The sequence below is a fragment of the Macaca nemestrina genome, chromosome 12 (genome assembly GCF_043159975.1).
Source record: "Macaca nemestrina isolate mMacNem1 chromosome 12, mMacNem.hap1, whole genome shotgun sequence".
NCBI classification, from domain to species: Eukaryota; Metazoa; Chordata; class Mammalia; order Primates; family Cercopithecidae; genus Macaca; species Macaca nemestrina.
Window position 1 is genome coordinate 87,935,771 of NC_092136.1, and position 12,374 is coordinate 87,948,144.

The following is a 12,374-nucleotide window of genomic DNA, read 5'->3' on the forward strand; positions in this document are numbered from 1 at the left end:
TAAGAAATAGAAGATGAGGCATAAAGAATATAAATGACCAATTTGAAGAGTTTTGACTGAGGCAGAGTTTGGCTTCCTTTTGTTGACATTGGAGAACCAAGGACAATCTTGAAGAATGGGAGTAACATTGATGAGATTTGCTTTTTAGGTGAAGATCTTTGAAACTAATTTTTAGCATCAAATGAATAAGGGAAAAGGTGTTATCAAAAACATTAGATAGGGGTATTCTAATATTTAAGGTGAGGGATAATAAAATTATACTGAATACAGTAGTACAGAGACATGAATTCAGGTAACAATGAAAAGGAGGGAACAGAAGTATAAAATGGTGAAACAGTAGAACAAACACTATTCTGTCACTGGTTGGCTGTGCAGATGGAAACAGTGAGGACTACTCACTCCTGCACCTTGAGATACAGCATGGATGAGTATATCATGTACTTCAACTGGGGCTATAAAAAGGAGGAACCTAAAGTTTGAGGTGGTGGTTATAGAAGTTATAATGAAATTAATTTTAGATGTTTAAGTTTGAGATGCTTTTAGGAAATTTAGGTGAGAATGTCTGTTGTCTTAAGTGACACTTCTGGAAACTACTGGAGATGACAGGGAGAAGTTACAGAAAAGACAATGAATGTAAGCAAGTAACAGTATGTCTATAAAGGAAATCATCCTTAAAAAATGGAATAGCATAGTTATTAAGAAACAGTTTTAACTTAATTCTTTGTAGCTTACTTTATTACTGTTCAATATATAATTAGAGAAAAATTATACTCTTAATACTTCTTACTTTTAATTTATTATTAAATTCAATTTATAATTTAAGATTTTCATAATTGTGCAATTTAAATAAGACATACTGAAATCAGGCTCATTGTTAATAGTATATATTTCTGGACTCAATACCATGTAGTTAAAATATTTAAGGGCCATAGTAATATTTTGATTTAAGTTTTTAAATGCTCAGAAGGAAAACAAAAATTCACAAGGCTACAAACACTTTCGACGTTATAAGTGACGGGCTTTATTTATATAACAGCATTAGGATTTCAAGAGTAGCAATAACTAAGAATAAAGAGTAGAGGAAGAACTGGTGTTCAGTAGGATGGAGAAGGAAACAAATGAAAATTCCTTTATTGCATACTTGAAAAGGTGAAAGAAATGCAAAAGTCAAAAATCTTACAGGCACTGAAGATATATAGAAGCAATAAAGACAAAATGAAATAACACAAAGAGGAGAGCAGCAAAGAAGCAGGGTATCATCAGCTTCCTTTGTTGCCTAGGATACTTGCAGGTTCTGACTGCAGAATTCAGTTTGAGGATCTCTCTTGGTTTAAATGAAGGAATGTTAATTTTCTAAGGTTGCCATTACAATAAACCACAAATTGGGTGGCTTAACACAGTAGAAATTTATTTTCTCCCAGTTCTAGAGGCTAGAAGTCTGAAATCAGGTATCAGCAATGACATACTCCCTCTGAGACTCTGGGTAGAATTCTTCCTAACTTCTGGTGATGACCATCAATCTTTGATATTCCCTGGCTTACTCCCGCATCAATCCAGTCTCTGCCTGTGTCATCCCATGGTGTCCTCCTTGTGTTTCTCTCTGTCTCTATGTCTCTTCCCCTCTTTTTATAAAGACATCTATCATACTGAATTAGGGACGTACCCTACTACAGTATGACTTCATCCTTATTAGTTATACTTGCAATGAGCCTATTTCTAAAAGAAGATCATACTTTGAGGTTCTGGCAAAAGACATGAATTGAGGAAGGGGTAGCAAGTGGTAATTCAACCCAGTATAAGACACTCCTTAAAAAAAGAAGAACCAGTAATGCTTTTGGTTATTAAAATGACACTTTATAAATTCCAGGAGCCCTAAAAGCATGGTAAACATTTTCTCCCATGATTCACTTGCTGATTCTGGGGGCTACATGAGAGGCTGAAGATTTTCAAGAGGGAGATTTAAATCTCTCATTGTTTTGTAATATTTGCAAGAAAAGCTCACTTGAGGAATGGAGACTCCTCATACTTTAGTTGGTCTTTTCCTCAAGATATAGGCCAAATTTTCTTTCTGAATCATAGAAAAAAGAAAAGACTATACAGAGAATAAGTTATATGTGTGACATGGTCAAATGACTTAACAGAGGTGTAATTGGGTAGTAGGAGTGGAGAGAGAAATACAGCAGAGGGAATGTTTAAGGGGAAATTTTTAATCTGATGCAATTCTTTATTCTATAGGCTTAAGGAGCTCTGGAAACCCTAAGAAAGTAAATATACAAAGAAAATTACACCAAAGTTCATCATGTCATTAAAATATAAAATATATATAATATAATAAAAATAATATAATATATATTTTATATATGTTATATATTTTAATACATATTTTATTTATATATTTTATTATATATTATATACAATTATATAATTAATATATATTATATTACATATATTATATAATATATAATGTATTACATATATAACATATTACATATATATATATGTAATTTAAAAATTCTTGAATTTTATTTGCTATATTGCCACCAGGGGAAGCACATTAAGAATGATGGCTAACTTCTCTATGAAATCACAAAATCTGGAAGAAAATGAAATGACATTTTTAAAGAAAAACATAAGAACAAGCGAACAAAAGAAAACCTGCCAATATAAAATGCTACACTCAGTGAAAATAGTTTTTAAAAATAAAAGGTGAAATACAAATGTTCTAAGAAAAATATATGCTAATACAACTTCCTGGCAGTAAATCTGCATATACAAGAAATACCAAAGGAATTTCCTTGGGCTGAAAGAATTATAGATGGAAGCATGGAAGTACAAGAAGGGATGAAGAACAATTGCCTCAATAAATATAAAACTATTGATCATCTATGACTATAGTCATAACAGAGTCCTGTGGTATATAGAGTACATGTAAAAGTAAACTATATGGCAATTGCAAAAAAAATTCTGAAGGGGTATATAGATTTAAATATTTTCAAGCTTCTTGAATGTGGTAAGAACCAACTTAGAATATTCTGTATTAAACTAAGGACTCATTTGGTAATTTCTATTGAAAACTACAAATAACTTATACAAAGAGATGAAAGAAAAATGTCAAGAGAAAGAGAATAACAAACATTATTGATTAATACAAAACAAAGCAGAAAAGATGGAGGAATAAAGAACTAAATAATAAATTGGACAAAAAGAAAACAAGTAGTAAATGAGAGATATAGTAAGGTAATAAAAAAGCCAAACTTCCGTTTTGGCAATTTTACAATACATATAGCTGACAAAGGACTCATATCCATACTATATGAGGAATTCTTACAATAGATATTAAAAAGATAATAAACTCAAATAAATGTTCAAAAGTCTTGAACAGACACAAAAGAGGATACCAACTTTCCAAAAACATATGAAAAGGAGCTTAACTTTGAAATACATCAAGAAAAAGTCAATTGAAATCACCATATGATAGAACTACATACTCATAGATTGTCAAAAACACAAAAGAAAAAAGATATTAACAAGGGTGTGGAACAACTTAAACTCTCATACATGGTAGGAAGGAAATGTTCAATTGACATTGGATTACATAAGAAACTAGGGTCAAAAGTAGCGGGTAGTGAATATTTGAGTATCTTTTATTGCATTTCATAGTAAGACATATATAATACTAAGAATTATTTTTCCTTGTATCTTTGATCTATATATTGACTATTATATAATGCAGATTTGATGGTTATTTTCAATCTGTTATATTTAATTTGCTTAGTCTATTGGCTAAACTCTAGACAAATCTGAGTTCAATTTTAAATTCCAATTCTTAATAGTTATATGACTGGAGGAACTTATTTTGTCTCTCTAAATCATGCCATGTCATCTTTAAAATGAGGATAATGTTATACATCCCTCATTAAGAAGAATAACAGAGGTAGTACATATAAAGTGTCCATGCCTATGTACCAAATGACATCTGTTGTCAGATGAGATTCCAAGTGGGAGGACTAAGTGGTGCTTTCTATGACTGCAGTAAAGAACAGATTCTGAGCAGAGAGATCACACCAAGGTGCTCACATGAGAGACAGAGAGCTACAGCAGCAAGGTCAAGGGAGGATTTTACAGAATGGTTTCCATAGAAATGATATTTCATGGAAATCAAAGTTTTCAAGACTATATTTAAGCAGAACTTCAAGCAAATAAAGAGTCAGAGAAACAAATGACTATTTTCAAGAGGAGGCATTTCAGATTAAAAAAAAAACAGTGGGAAAAGAAGAAATTAATAAAGAAAGAGGGTGCAGGTCAACTGGAAAAATTCCCTTAAATATACTGGTTAGCGTTGTCACTAATTCCTACCAAAGAAGAACTAAAGATTAGATCATAGCTACTCCTTACCTTACAGAACTCCTCCAATGAAGCTACACATAGTAATAAGTACACAAACATAGAATAGACCGTAGAAGGACATATGCTCCCTCAAGAGAGGAAAGAAATCTGCTTTCTTCAGAAACTAGATAGAACTGTTGAAATATGAAATTAGCTACAAATTTGAAATTATGAGCCATAAGTGGCAATGCTTTTGTTTCTCACATATTTTGCCATAAAAAATGAAAACAAAGGAAATGAGTAAGCATTTGAGGATTTGGGGCAGAGTAAGAAGGATCTGAAGTGGGAGAGAAGCAAACATATTCTCACGCTGTTGCAATGATTTCTGGATTTCATTGACCAGTGTATTATCCCACACTCCAGCATTCCTCCCTTCCCCTTCTACCCAAATAGGAACTGATATGGGATTGCTGGGTTCTTGTTTTATGAAGCAATTACATTTAAAAACAATCACAAGCCACCATTGGCTATCTCCATGATTTCCCAAAAGAACAAACTGATACCAGAAACATAGGATGAACATGACCTCAGAGGGAGAAAGCTTTATGAATAACTCACTACATTGTTTCTGTTTTTATCACTTTGTTACTGGTATGTCACAACCTCTCTGTGGACTAGAATTGGGTAATGGACCAGGATTTCAAGCCCACTCCCTCACTGAATTCTGGTGTTCCAGCACCATGGATAAAGACACGTATACCACCAACTAACAAAAATATATCAGAGCAAGTATTTACTCTAGTAAGATTTTAGATAATTTATTACTATTTATATCATTCAAAAATCTGAACATGTTTCATGTTCAATTTGCATTTTTCTCCTATGCAAATGCATACAGGTTTCTTCTTACACAATGTAGGATAAGTCAGTTCCAAAAAAAAATCCTTTATCAAGTTTTACAAACGTTAACCTTTGCAGGCACAGATGTTTGATAGATAGATGATATAGATATAGATATAGGTATAGATATAGATATAGATAGATGTAGTATATGCTGGCTCTACCTGGTTATTAGAATCGAGATTCTTTTTGGACATGTTACAAATAATATTAACCCACACCCTTACGTTAAACCCTTAGTTATCTTATCATTTATAATGTTCAATTGCAATTTTTGTTGGCATTACTATCTCCCTTCCAAGACAGTAAACATTTGAGGGCAGGAACTAGCTTTCTCCATCTTGATATCCTGACAACTAAAGCAAAATTTGGTCCATTCTTAGTCTCTTATAAGTATTTGTTGAATGTTTGAATGAATGGCTCTACTTAGGTTATGTTTCTTGAAACATCACAATTATATATAGCAAATCCATGGTACTATTTTATGGTTTTTGATGGAAGTAGTAACTCAATCTGTCCTTCAACACTCATTTATTCATTCTTTGTACATATATGAAACCGTTACTATCTGCTTCCACTGTGCTAACTACTCTGGATAAAAGAAATGAGCAGAATCTAGTCACTGTATTCAAGGATGTCAGAAATAGTTCCATTCTGGAGTTCATGTGATCTTTTTAGCACAATGCCTTATGGAAATACATTCAATTTTTTGAATGATACAAATACAAATGATCTAATCACATAAAATATCACTAAATACTTGCTCTGATACGTTTTTCCTAATGAGACTAAAACCCGTTTGTCACCGTAAGTGGTAATATCCACTCTACTTATGTAAGAGTCCTCCCCTCTAACAAATTACAGCCACTATCCCCATGACATGGTTTACTTAAATTGGAGCCTTAGCCTTATGCATTTTAAATGAAACAATAAATCTGCTTACTATCGCAAGTCTTGTTGTATTTGCTGTTCTCCTGTGGAAACCCTTCCAGTCGGCACTGAAAACGATGCTGCCAAAATTCTTGAAACCAAGGGTTTCGATGGTTTGTTTCTGGCCGGAGCTTCAGATAATAATCATCAAACCACTTGACATCGGGAGACTGGAGCTTGATTGTGATGCCACCAACAGCTTCTCGCTGATATCCATCTGTCACATCATACCTGTCAGCCCAGCCATCACTGTGGGGAAATAAAAAACCCCTCAGCTTAGAACAGATACCTCCTAAGCAAATGAATCAATTTGCTTTCCTTTTGACGAGATTAGTCATTAAATGGATACCTTAGGCCACATGATGGTCCAATATTACACCGAGGTGATTATAGATATAGCAGCTTGTTAGAATAAAAAGTGCAATAACACCATGGAAACTTTGGGTCTAAGAGTGCTAAAAGGAACTAACTTCACTTACCTACCATGGAAACTTTGAGTCTAAGAGTGCTAAAAGGAACTAACTTCACTTACCTTAAACTGCAGAGAATAACCTGAAGATTCTGGCAGAATTTTACTGGTTGCAACATATAGTATACACATGGAAGCTGCATAATATCATCATTCACATTTTTAATTGACATTTAATAGCCAGGTCAAATTAACTTTGAATACATTATTTTCTTTGGCTTTATAATAGTAATTATAATGATAATAAAATAAGAATCAAAAATATAATCCAACATGTCTAATATTAATCATCCTGTGAGACAACATTTTTGTTTGAATTTTACAAGTGAATAATAGGTTTAAAAAACCGTTTGCTGATTATGGTTACTCTATTATATGTTGATTTGCCAAGCCTCAAACTGAAATCTTTGTAGTGCATAGTCCATACACTCTTTCCTATGGAATTTCTAAAATACATGAAAAATGTACATCTGAAATCACATTTTATATTAGAGTGCCCAAAAGAACTTCTGAACAGTGTGCCATCAAAAGTGGTGAAGGGATCATACTCCTCAACATAACTATCATTCTATGCACTGATCACTCAAAGTTATTTAGGAATTTTAAGATAAAAGGATTTGAAATCAGAGGGTCGTATTATAATGCTAGAGGAAAGTATAACAGAATAAGAAAAAAGTCTTCTATAATGATTTGGAAAATACATGAAATATAGTATTGGAAATAAAAACAAAAGGCATGAAAAGATGTTTGTATAAAATTTGGATACACCCTAGGGCATCTAAGGAAGAAGGAAACTGACTTGTCCTTCTTCACTGCCACTGATCGGATATACACAGTTTGTGCTGTATGTCTGCTGGAATCCAGTGGTACTATCTTTCCCTGGAAGAAGTGCAAGTGCTCATTAAAGAAGTATGAGGAAAGGGACAATTTGACTAAATCACGAGTAATCTCAAGGAGAGAAGAGAAGGAATATAGAGAGATCTAAGGGGAAGAACAGATTAGAGCCTCCTAAATGCAAAGCAGGAAAAAGTGTTAGGAGGTGAGCTGGGGGTAGGGGCAGAGGGTACTAGGGAGAGGACGTGGGAAGAGATTTACACTACCAATCACTGCTTACCTCAGTGATATTCAAATATTTCCATTTAACAGAATGTTAATTTATTTTTACTTTCCTTTCATTGCATTTTTGCCCTTAACATTTTTTTTTTTACTATTCAGAAAGCGTGGTCCAATATTTTGCATAAAAAATCAGTGCCAAGAAAGTATTATGTAAGTAATTAATTTAAATTATACAGAAAGCATGTACTTTTTCCAGTATGCTCTGCTATACCAACTTTAATATAAATATTGATAATTGTGAGTTATTCCAAAGGTCATATATTACTCATTAAGATATCATAAGGGCTTGAGGTGACTTGAGATATTAGCTGGGGCATCAGTGGGTGGAGAGAAGGGAAAAAACAAACAAAAAGAACACTTTTTTTTCTCTAAGTCCTCCTTGGCAAAAAGATATTTCATTAAAAATTACCTATAGTGAAATTTCAAAAACTTTTGTGGCAGATCAAGAAAAAGAAATAGTAATGTAGTATGTTTTGTCCCAGTGTTGAATTTGGTTACTTCACACATTATCTTCCCTCAAGTTTCCCATTTTCAGCTCCAGAAGATTTTATTTAAAGCTGACAAGTTGAAATGAAGTGGGCTTGTTTGCCTCATTTTCTCCTCTGTTTTGGAGGGTTTATTATATCACTGAGATGAGAGTGTGGGTCTCATTGGCACTCAAGGAGCTGCATGGGCGTGTTGCAAATGGGACAGGAAGCTGTTTGTCAAGCAGAGCCCCATTCTCCAAGGAAGTGGGAATTTAAATTGCTCCTTTTGTTAACATTAGCTCGCTCTTATGTAACACTATGATTATGAATATTACATAAGAAATGTAAGATTATAATGCCTCCAATTTACCCTTCACAGTTCATTCATTGAATTTAACAGGGATTGTAAAAAGTTTGTCTTGATAAACTTTTTTGCAGGTGATATTTCCATAAAAGAAAACTGTCAGGATGAGAATGATAGTTTACTCATTTCTCATCATGTACTTTCTCTTTTTTTTTTTTGAGGTATTTATCTTTTCTGTAAGTTTAATAATTTAGAAAACTATGATGTTTTATTATTAGTCTTCCAAGTTAGAGTTGTGAGTTTAAAATAATTTTTGTTTCAGATGTTGCCAATTAACAGCAAAATATAAATCATAAAGGAGATAGTATAGAAACAGAAAATTCCAATATCTATGTGACAAAACAGGGTCATGCTATTTAAAATTTTTGGATAATATCTGCTATGTTGATCCCCCAAAAAACAGTTTAGCACTGGCTAAATTAGAGGGTGGTGTATTGACTTTAGCTTATTAAATATTAACATTTTTATATAAATATATCTTTAAGATTTGCATTAAGATGATAGGGCATCTCTAAGTATGATGCAATAAATTGAGCAGTAAAATGAAATGCAAAGAAAAAACCTTTCTACCACCTAAAGCTTTCTATTACTTTGATAGAGTGGACCTTCAATATTCTAGTACTGCTTTAATTCTTTGGGTGACATGTATTTTACCAAAGCAAGAGAAAACAGAGGGATAAAGATAGGGAAGGAAACTAACATTTACTAAAAATCTACCACATTTAAGTCACTTTACTAGATTTATTATTTGTCCACCCATTCAATTTCTCCCTCTTCTCACTGGTGGGCATTTTGTCCAACTCCTCATAATCCATTTTTTTCTTTTCTTTCCAGTTGTTTGAATATACAGTTGGTCATCATTATTTACAGATTCTGTATTTACAAATTTAACTGCTTGCTAAAGTTTATTTGCAATACCAGAATCAATATTGGTGACATTTTTGCAGCCTTCCATGGGCATGCAGAGAGTGGCACACATTTGAGACTACTGAAGTGCACGTCCCCATCTGAGGTTGAAAAGGGTGACTCTCTGCTTTCTTGTTTCAGTTCTCATACTACAAACAAATGTCCTTTTCAGTATCTATTTAGTGCCATCTTTTGCAGGTTTGTATTATGTATTGGTGACTTTACTGTTTAACTTGGCCTCCAAGAATAAAGCCTGATGTGTTATCTAGTGTTTCTAAACATAAGATGGCTGTAATATACATAGAAAATACAGTCAGCCCTTCATAACTGTGGGTTCCATATTCACGGATTTCATCAATAATTAATTGAAAATATTTGGAATAATAAAAAAATACAAATAAAAAACAAGACAGTACAATGACTATTTATATAATATGTATGTTATATTAGGGATAATAATTAATCTAGAGATGATTTAAAGTATAATGGAGGATGTGTACAGGTTACAAGTAAAAACTAAGCTAGCTGATACAAGAGACCTGAGCATCTTTAGATTTTGGTATTAGTGCGGTAAGGGGAGGAAGTGTCCTGGAACCAATGCTCTGCAAATATCAAGGGACTAGGGAGAACTGTATATAGACAATACATATGTTAAAAAAGCTGCATGAATAAAGTGCTGTTACTGCAAGTTCAATGTTAGTGAGTCAACAATATATATTAAATAAGGTGTCTTTAAATAAGAACACACATAAAGCAAGGTTATGTTTTGACTAGTTGATGAACATGTTGTGACTAAAGACTCACAGCAACCTAAGCTTGTATTTCCTCTAGGAGTAATGGTCATTATTCACTAATTTACTGTTTGCTGCATGTTTATAGAACATTACTGTGAATAATAAAAATTGGCTGTAATTATATATAATCTTAATCTGGATTTTTTTTTAGTCAGGTTTGTAGCCTTTGGCTATGGAAGCAGAATAACTTGAACATTTAAAATAGAAAAAGCATTCTTAACTTACTTAGCTTGGCTTAACTAAAGGAGGATTCTTTGTACATATGTACTGGATTCTCAAAACACCTCACTAGCAGATACTTAGATCCTTTAAATATTCCCTGCAGACATCTTAAGGGCATGCTAACCTAGCAAGAATTTACTTTCACTTTTTTCCCAAGATTGCATTACCAAAAATATACTCTCTTTCTCTACAATCTACTCTTCCCCTTTCTCCTTTCAACCCTAATTCCTATGATTTCTCATAATGAGAAACTCATGAAAGCTTAATTTTTCTTCATTTTCAACAGACAGTTCTTGTTTAAAACAAAATTGACTCTTGAATTACCCTGCTATTTTTTTTTCCTAGGTCTCTATAACTGTCCTTCTTTTCTTCAACATTTATTAGATATCTACCCATCTTAGACTAAATTATTTTGTCACAATCAATAGTCCCAGTATATCACTGGTATAGAACAGAGGTTTATTTCAGCCTTTATATTCGCTGCAGATGGCCTATAACTCTGTTCTATGTCATCTTCATTTTGAATTTCAAGTCTAAAAGAATAGTGTGTTTCTGGGACATACAAATCTTGTAGAGCAGGAGTCCCCAAACCCCAGGTTTCAGACCAGTACCTGTCCGTGGCCTGTTAGGAAGCTGGCTGCACAGTAGGAGGTGAGCCCTGGGTGAGTGAGCATTACCTCCGGAGCTCTGTCGCCTGTTAGATCTAATGCAGAGGCATTAGATTATCATAGGATGGTGAATCCTATAGCGAACTGTACACGTGAGTGAGCTAGGTTGTGCGCTCCTTATAAGATGGAACAGTTTCATCCATGAAACCAGTCCCTGGTGCCAAAAACGTTGGGGACTGCTGTTGTAGAAGGAAAAACAGATATGATAGGGGAATCATACAATGGTTCTTAAGATTCTGCTTAAAAGTGGCACATGTTATTTCTGCTCACGTTTCACTGACTGAACAAATCACATGGCTAAACCTGACCTGAATGGGACAGGCATCAACGGTTTTTCCTATGGAGAGGAGCAGTGAGTATTTTGAAGAAAATGCAACTGACAATTTCAACTATGTGTTGAAATTGTATTGAAACTGAGAAGAAACATGCGTTAAATAGGTTTTAGAGACTATGCTCCAGCAGTTCACAAGTCTAGTGGAGAGATGAGAAAGGACAGACATAAATAAGTGACCACATATAAATGATTATTATGGGCATGTGCTAAATGCAGTGGGAGAGCAGATCAATAAATAATTGACCAACACTTCTTAGGGAGATAAGATTTGAACTAAATTTGAAAAGTGTGGACAATAGAGCAATACCAGCATTTTGAAATATTGTTTTCTATATATTGAAAAAAAATTGTTAATCAAGGAATAGTGAATACGGAGCATTGCAGCTATGTAGGGTGCACAGGTCAGAGAAGTAATGAGAGGGTGAGCTGAAGAGAATCAGTTGTGAATCTTCTTTTGTGCCATCCTAAAGATTTCCAACTTTGTCATGCAGGTAATGGGGAGCCAGTGATGGCTTTTAAAGTGGGAAATGATACAAAGACATGATGAGAAGTATATGAACTCTGCTAAAAGCTTACATGACAGATCAGAGCTGTTGGAGATGAAGGTTAGGGAATCAAGTTAGAAAATATATTGCAATGGTCAATGAAGCCAATGGAGAATTGAATTAAGGGAGTGGCAGTAAGAATGAAGAGCCCTATTTATAAGGAATCTTAAGGTAGAACCTCTGAACTTGTGGGGCATAGAAGGTAAAGGAGTATTTTAATGGTTTGTGGGAGGAGAATAACAACATTGCATGTAGCTCCATGTCCTAGGCTGGACAGTATGTGAAGAGAACAGGTTTTGTGTGAAAAAGGAAGAAAATGAATATGAGTTGGGA

The 12,374-nt window shown here is 33.7% G+C and overlaps 1 protein-coding gene across 11 annotated transcripts in view; it reads right to left on the reverse strand.

Moving 5' to 3' along the window:
* LOC105468894 (glutamate metabotropic receptor 5) overlaps nucleotides 1-12,374 on the reverse strand; it is a 580,105-nt gene that overhangs the window by 142,700 nt on the left and 425,031 nt on the right. For all 11 annotated transcript variants that reach the window (XM_024788821.2, XM_011719375.2, XM_011719379.3 and 8 more), the window contains one exon: nucleotides 6,170-6,405. In XM_024788821.2, coding sequence (XP_024644589.1) covers nucleotides 6,170-6,405 — 236 coding nt within the window. The remainder of the gene's footprint in view (nucleotides 1-6,169; nucleotides 6,406-12,374) is intronic.